This window comes from Scomber japonicus, chromosome 23 (assembly GCF_027409825.1).
Source record: "Scomber japonicus isolate fScoJap1 chromosome 23, fScoJap1.pri, whole genome shotgun sequence".
In the NCBI taxonomy this organism is placed as follows: domain Eukaryota; kingdom Metazoa; phylum Chordata; class Actinopteri; order Scombriformes; family Scombridae; genus Scomber; species Scomber japonicus.
This window is the reverse complement of record NC_070600.1, coordinates 14,494,866-14,503,027: the sequence shown is the minus strand read 5'-3', so window position 1 is coordinate 14,503,027 and position 8,162 is coordinate 14,494,866. Positions and strand designations below refer to the sequence as shown.

At 38.4% G+C, this 8,162-nt stretch overlaps 1 protein-coding gene across 2 annotated transcripts in view; it reads right to left on the bottom strand.

The window, feature by feature from the left end:
• Positions 1–723: 723 nt before the first annotated feature.
• Positions 724–8,162, bottom strand: part of LOC128353315 (ninjurin-2-like) — a 29,899-nt gene continuing 22,460 nt past the window's right edge. The window contains exons 2-4 of one of the 2 annotated variants that reach the window (XM_053314006.1): positions 2,057–2,193; positions 1,753–1,832; positions 724–893 (exon numbers count right to left, since the gene is read on the bottom strand). In XM_053314006.1, the coding sequence (XP_053169981.1) occupies positions 724–893; positions 1,753–1,832; positions 2,057–2,193 (387 nt within the window). Of the gene's footprint in view, positions 894–1,348; positions 1,414–1,752; positions 1,836–2,056; positions 2,194–8,162 lie in introns of those variants that run through there. The other variant, XR_008320849.1, reaches the window with a different exon arrangement.

The following is an 8,162-nucleotide window of genomic DNA, read 5'->3' as shown; positions in this document are numbered from 1 at the left end:
TATACAGTTGATGGAAAAAAGGTAGTTGACGTGGGGTAGTTGATAGAAACACACTTTCCTTGAAGTGGAAATAGACAACTTTTTGCTTTCACCTATCATTATGAAGTAAAGGTTGATTGGACAGCATAATATATAAAATAATAAAATAACAACATTGTCAGTGTTCAGATTGATTCCCTAAAAGCCTTATATTAAATAGTTCTGTGTGCCATAGGGTAAGATCCCTAAGGAAGTGCATCAACCATTGCACAACCAAAAAACAGAAGTGGATAGTGCTTTTGCTCAACTTGAGCAAAAAATAGTCAATTTAGCAACTAGGATTGCTCAATACAGCTGAGTTTTTTTAATGATGCTGACATCTAGTGGCCAATAGAAGATCAGCAACTTATGGAGCTTCATATTGAACATTAAGACAATCACACTGGGAGTTTGCCTCTACGTTTAACTCTGAGGCTGAATGTTGAAGCAAAGTGTGAATGTTCACAAGTGTTTGATGCTAAAGCTGATTGCATGGATGAAATAAGATTAAAGCTGCTGTGTGTAGGATTTTAAATGTCTGTGTTTTGGTGCCATCTGGTGGTAGTATCAAGAATTACATTGTAGCAAAGAGCCACATGTTTTCACATAAAAGTTTTAAAAAATGTAAACATGCATGATTATGCTCAGTTTGTGTATATGAATGTACATACTGTACACTATGTGCGAGTGTCAGCTATGTGTGTTTCACAGAATGAAGCGCTGAAACATCCATCGAAGGAAGCAGCTGCGTTGTGTGCCGAATGCGGCTTTGATGATGTTGACGATTAAGGTGAGGAAGAAGATGCCAGTGACCAGATTGTTCAGAAAGTTTAACAACCGCTGCCAAGAGGGGAGGCGGGTCAGTTCAATACGAGCTGCACACACACGTATGTGGATAGTGCATATGTACATTACACCATTACACACAGACAACAGAAACACAAGCAGAAACAAACAAACACACACACACACACACACACACACACACACACAAACACACACACACACACACACACACACACAGTTGGTCTCTTGGCGCAGCCCATTCATACTGAATCAAATCAAGATATCAGAGTACGGTAATACTGTCACTGATTAGTACTGTAAGTAGAACAGTAAGTCACACTCTTCTGTTTGTGTCACTGTGTCACTCTGTGTGTGTGTGTGTGTGTGTGTGTGGTTTCCTGTGTCAGGCTCTTTCTCTAGTTTATTTATCAAAATCATTCCCTACGTCAGAATGTCAGAAATGCATCCTGGCAAAGAGGCCGGTACGCTCCATCCCGAAGACAGAGATAAAGATGTTGGCGACGAAGACAAGGAAGATGATGACGGTTATGATGTTGTTCAGGCTGTCCATGCGTTTCTGGTTGGCCTCTTCGTTGATGTCTCGCCGAGCTGCAACAAGCACAAACGTACACACACACACACACCAAAAATAACAAACTACACAAAAGATGCAAAAAGGTTTTCCAAGATTTCATTTAAAATGCATGTTTGTTTTTTGTGTTGAGCAGAGAATGTATTTGATGGTGTGGATGTTTTATATCTCCAAACTATTTTCTGCCAAAAACACGCAAGAAAGTGATTGGAATAAGAACTGCGTTGCCCATATTTTTGCAATAAATCAATGTGTGAGTGTATTAGTGTGTTAATATGAGTGGTTAAAACATGGAGGATGGATTTCTGTAATGGGTGGTCTCTGGACAGACCAATGCTGTGATGAAATTGGCTTACCGATAACGATGATCAGGACTCCAGCTACTATCTGAAGTGCCAGGGAGAAGGAGATGAGGGTCAGGACAGCAATGTAGTACCTGAGGAAGTGAGAAAAAAGTTATGCAACATTTTGCTAGAAATAATGTAAAAGCAGTCATTCAGAATTCAAGTGGAACTTGAAAACAAATAAAACTCACCAAAATTATTTTAAAAGCCCAGAGAGTAAAGTGGCAGAGAATGTTTGTGCATTCATTTACATTTTGAAGAAGAAATATCCTGTTATCCCCATTTTCCTCTCACACACACCATACTGATACAGTACCTGTATCCAGCTCCCTGTTCGATGACAGTCTTCATGTGCGTGATGTTAGCCAGGAACAGAGCGATATCCAGCATGCCCTCAGCGGCTGTCTTCTTAGTGGCATACAGGTTCATGTTCAGATTAGAGGCCGAACCCCCCTGAGAGAAAGATACTGATTTTAGACTTGAGATCACACTTATCCTTTTCATACCCTCAATAATGCATTATAGATTCCATATGTCCAAGCCATGGCATGTGTATCAAATGTGTATAGCAAGTTATTGTGGCAAAATTCAAGCCAACAAAGTTTGGTCAAAGCTGTTTTCAGTCAAGACAGCTGAGATGTGGATTTATTTTACCACAGTATCAGAGAGTGCACTACTTTTAAATATTTTAAATCCAATTTGAAAACATGACTACTTAGACCTGCAGTCACTTGAGATGGTGATAATCTGCTATGTACAGATTTTTATGTGAAGCCAACAGAGTGTTATACTTTGTTAAATGCTTCGTTTTCTCATGAAAAATAGCTTACCCAGTGCTCAACTGTGTTAAAAAAACAACAACCATGGCATCCAAATTCAGAGAAAGGAGTTACGTAAATGCACAAATCATCAGTGCTGCGGAAAAAATCCAAACTAAGCCAAGATCTGAACTGTTTTTACAGACAAAGATAAAATGTTAATCAATCTTCTTTTACAAAATATTCCAGATGTGCAAAAACACATTTTGAACCTCCTTTAGTTGTATTTTCTGGTTTCTCTAATCTCAAAGATAAATTAGTTAGCTCTGATTTGGTTCCACATATTGATTCCTCTGTTCCTCCTCAACAATGTCTATTAGCTCCAGTACCAGATGGCAATTACAGATGTAACGCATGCACTAAATACAATAGCATCCTGGATCTCTGGACAAAAAATTAGGTTCACTGAACCATCACATGTTCTTAAAAATCAGTGATATACTTTATCACTGTCCCAGTGGAAAAGCCTATGTCAGCAAGACAAAATAGTTAAGTTAAGTTAGAAACACTGCAGCGTTATGAGGCACACAATTGTAATGTATCCAGTAGCTGCACCTGTCATTGAAGCTATCATCCTATTTTCTCTCTTCAATAACTAAGAATTGAGGTAAATGCCTCAATATGGTTGAGGTTTGGCCTCAGATTGTTTGTAGGTCTTTTTTTTGCATATATATTCATTAATTTTGTAAATCTGTAAATATGATTTAGATGTAGGAGTGTTTCTTTTCTACATGTTTTTTGGTTTGTACTGTTTGGTCTCTTGATTTATGTGCACCTGCTTGGCCTTCGGCCTCCCTAAGGTCTGTTGATTAGATTGATTGCCCTGATTGGTAACACATGTCACAGCTGATATGAAAGCCAGTTGGGTGACTGCTGTATTTTATCCTGAAGAAGCATGTCTTCTGAAATGTTGAACTTTATCTGTTAACTAAAGTCATTGTAGTTATGAGTGCGCGGTTACGTCATCTTGTTTGATGTCTAACTGCAAGCAAACCAGCCCCCTGGACATCTGACCATCACTGCAGTTCCTTAATGAGCCCTCATCTACACCCATAACAGACTGAAAACAGATGGAAAGAGAGAGTGAGAGCAATATGAGAAGGACAGATACAGAGGCAAAGTAAAATTTGGGAGGGTGAAAGTGTGAGAGAAGAGATAAACAGAGAGTTGGAGAGGAGGGAGTCAGACAGAAAATAAGAAATGTAGCGAGACAAATGAAAATAAAATGACTAATTTGCTTTTCTATTGTTTGGATATTTCCCAGAGTCTTATAAACCACTGTGCAATATGTTCATATCTGTTCTGAAAAATAGTACACTGTCTATCTCTAAGTTACTTTGCTGAAGTCAGATGAAACTAACCAGGAGAGGGCAGCATTGACTGTACATACTAATGTGGGACACTGCCAGAAAAAGCATGATCTAGGTGACAAGATGACATCTGTTAATTGGTTTATCTATTTTTATTTGCAGATTTTGTTCTTGCAACTAAATCCAAACCAGAAATGTGAGTCACAGTCAACGTCAATGAGATGCTGTTTTCATATGACATCATTTTTTGTGATCTACCAAAACTATAAATCCAACCTTTATCATTGCCAGAAGAAATGAATACTACATATATCATTGTATCAGGAGCCTCACCACAGTATTCCAGATGACCTGGGATGAGATAAGTGTTTCTCTAATCATGTTGATTCAGAAACAGAAAATTCCTTTTTTTACATGCTTCATTAATCATGAGAGCTCTAACTGCGGCTAATTTTCCAGTGGTTGGAAAGTAGTTGTGTTTAGATCAAGAGTTGCACACTAGGGAATACAGAAATTGACTGTGTGTGTGTGTGTGTGTGTGTGTGTGTGCACACATGTGTATTACTGTTAGTCATTTAAATTAGACAAGCAGGAAAAAGGAGGTGAGGAGAAGAGTGTGTGTGTGTATGAGTTTTGCCAAGGAAAGAAGTGATGTGTGTGTTTGTGCAGGGAGAAGACAGAGAGAAGGAAACATTAAACATCATTCAGGCCTTAACAATGACTCATAGCATATGCCAGAGATGAACATTTACTAGATCTAATTATTGTTCTGCTATAGCGCATGCACTACTGACACACATATTGGATTACTTAACACAAAGCTATAGATTAAAGTGTTCTGTCCACAAATGGATCCTTTTACTCGAGGCTGTGTCAGTGTAGCTGGAATTAGTGCAGTCTGTTTTTCCTTTAGGCTGCACAGAAACAGAGATGTGTTTAAGGAAGACATATATGTAAAGTCAATCATGTGCACACAAGAGAGACATTGTACTTCATGACCTCATTGTGCTGTAATGTGTTCTTCTGCTCCAAAATAAACACAGCGTCGACACTGTACATGTGCAGTAATTGTTCAGCGCTGTTGTTTCTTTCCATGTACTGCCTCTGTTTTTATGTGGCGCTGTGTAATGTTTTGTTTTCTTGCTGCAGTGCGGCTACACAGTTGTTCCATACACAATAAAAGGAAATTAATAACCTGAAACTATAACAAATAGTCGTGACAACAAGTGAGCTTTGCCACTTTTTGGATTTTAAAGGGAAACTTAGGTATTTTTCAACCTGGACCCTGTTTTCACATCTTTTTGTGTTAAAGTGATTAATGGGGACAACAATTTCTGAAATTGGTCCAGCATTGAGCCAGAGCCCTTCAGCTGGCAGCTGCGGGCGGTATGAGCTGTAATGTAATCTTTTGGGGCAATAATGCCTGTCAGTCCACTAAAAGTGCTTGTTTTTGCCACTGATAGGCAACATTTGGAAAGGACAAAGAAAACTAAAACATTTTTCTTTACCTTCCACTTGATCCTGTCTGTTGGTTATTATGTCTAACCAAGTCTTGCTCATGTAGAAGTCTTGTTCTGAAATATTTTGAGTTGTTTTCAAAAAAAAATTCAGCCATGACAGAGTTAAAAAGAGGAGTGCCAGGAGAGGTGTGTTGTGTTGGTGCACAGAACACGTAACTTAGTTTTATCTGAAACATTTCTAAAGTCATGGCTGAATATTTTAGCTGACTTCGTCAAACATCTCAACTCTTGTGAGATTTCAGAAAATCTGGAAAAAAGATGTCTTCTTGAATGAGATAGGGTCAGGGTTGAAAAATACCAAAGTTTTTGGATGTCTTGCTGAAAATCAAGAACAGTGTGCATGATCATAAAGATGGATGAGTAACTGTATGGAGTAACAACCAAAATTAGTTATTCACAGTTACTGTCACTATTTACAACAGGTGTAATTGCTGTTTGGTCGACACGTGTTACGTGGTTCGTTTGAAGCATACTGAACACTTAACAGTCATCACTGCACTATGTTTTCAGTGCACACAAAGAATAGCTCAAGTGCTTGTGACACTGTGGTAGATATAAACACAGCGTTCTTGTGGGCTGAGATCATGTGTCTCGGTGTCTTCCTTATGGTCTGACAATGCTAGCTAGCTCACCAAGTATACATCCACTTCCTTTGTACTCGTGAGCAAAGCTGGCACACTTCCTTCTTCATGCAGGCTACAAGTTGGCCAGTGCACTTTGGCAACAAATAGTTTTTTATAATGAAAGCGTTCATGTGATATCTGTGGATTCTCTTAACTTTGCCATGATATGTAGAACAAGATGTTGACATTTTCAAATATAGGTTTTGGACTCTTCAAGTGCCACAAACCAAACCAAAACAAACTGGCTCTCTGAGTAAGAGGAAAAGTATGCTTTATGGGGTATTTTGAATAATCTGCACCTTGCAGTTTATCCAAATGTTTACATATCAAAAATGTAATTTCGTATCTTTCTGTGAGTAACAATTTATATGTCATGATGTAGTGAACCCCATGAATCTGATACACATTGTGCTGGAAACTTTGATTTTCTCCCCCATAAAGCCTGGGTTACAGTACAGTTTGATCCACACTGGGTTAATCTCCAAGAAAGTATGAAGCAATTCCTAGAACCGTAAGGCTGTCAGAACACCCTGAACACATGTACCGTGTACCATGGGCTTTGGTATGTTTTTGTGAGAAACAGAGAGAGAGAACTGCGTAGGAAAAAGAGAGAAAGTATGAAAAGTGGGAGGAAGACAGAGAGGAAAGTGAGGAAGTGATATAAAAAAGACAGCAGGAGATATAGAGAGACTGGGAGAGAGTGAGAGAAGAAGTATGCACAGTATATATATACTGGCCTGTTTCCATCCTTTCTCCTTTGGGGACTCGTGGTCACACTTTATCAACATCAGCCTTGGGCAGGCAGCCAAAGCACACACACACATACACAAATACACACATATACACACACACACACACCACAACCAAAACATTTGAATGGCCTACATACAGTTTTACGGCCCATGTGTGTTCACTTAGTGTAATGTCTTACTAAATGCACTGACTGTGTGTTTATCATGCTTAATCTGCACTTATCTTGATTTATTCAATATATGTTCATAAATTACTATTTTAACCTTTGTTTTGCCGGACAGGTAGGAGAGAGATAGATCCTTATTTACTGCAGCAGTCTGGAGAAGTGGTTACTGGAGGTCACTAGGGTTACATACATTTAGCCCTCAGAAGCAGTGAATTACAACCAGTTCACTACCTGGATCAGCAGCACCTCCACATTTGATTTTGAGGTAATGAGAAAAATGTCTTAACACCTCTTTGAGGAAACATCAGTCAAAACTTCTTTAAAAAAAAAGCAATTATCTCGATATTCTGGGTTTACTGGATATTGTCATAGTTTCAAGTAGATGTGGAGGTTTCTCTTTGAGTCGTACTTCACAGCAGTCAATACAAACTTATTTTCACTTCTCATTCCTCTAAAAGACAAAATACTACTATAAGTGCACAAAATCAATCATGTCCATACAGAAGAATAAAATAATTGTGAACAAAAAAGCAGTGTGTAAGTATTTTGTTGGGGGGGGGGGGGGGGGGTGGTTTCTGCCCAGAATCTGAAATCAATTTATGGATTATCATTGCCCCTTTCAAGACTGCCCCCATGGATATTATACCCACTGTATTTGAATTGACCTCAGCCTCAAAGTTGGAATCTACGATTGATGATATTCATCATGAAAATATCAGGCAACATCTTGAAAGACATTTATCATGTCACAGACTCCCTGCTGGAAAACATATGAAAAAAGGAATTCACATCAAGAATGGACAGAGTTATTGGTTCACATGGTCTCTAGCTAAGCACAGCCAGCTATTGTATGACTTGAAAACAGAGCAATGATCTGATAGAGTGGCAATCCAAGAAAAAATATGTTCCTGTTTTAATAAAAGCAATGCAAACTGTATATATACAACTGTTCTTTATCTTTTCCATACAGTCACACAGGACTGAATTTACACTAAGGTTTCCTGGAGGGATATAAACTTAAGGAAACTTTTTTCTCAGTCATCACTCATCCACAGATTTGTTGATATTATGGAAATATATAAAATGCTTAATATTGTATTGGCAATACAATATATTAATATTGTATTGGCATTCATATTGCACATACAGTATCACACAGTTGGCAATGGTTTATTGACTTGATTGTAGTCATTGTAGCAAGTTTAATTCCTGCCTCAACATGTACAGAAGAC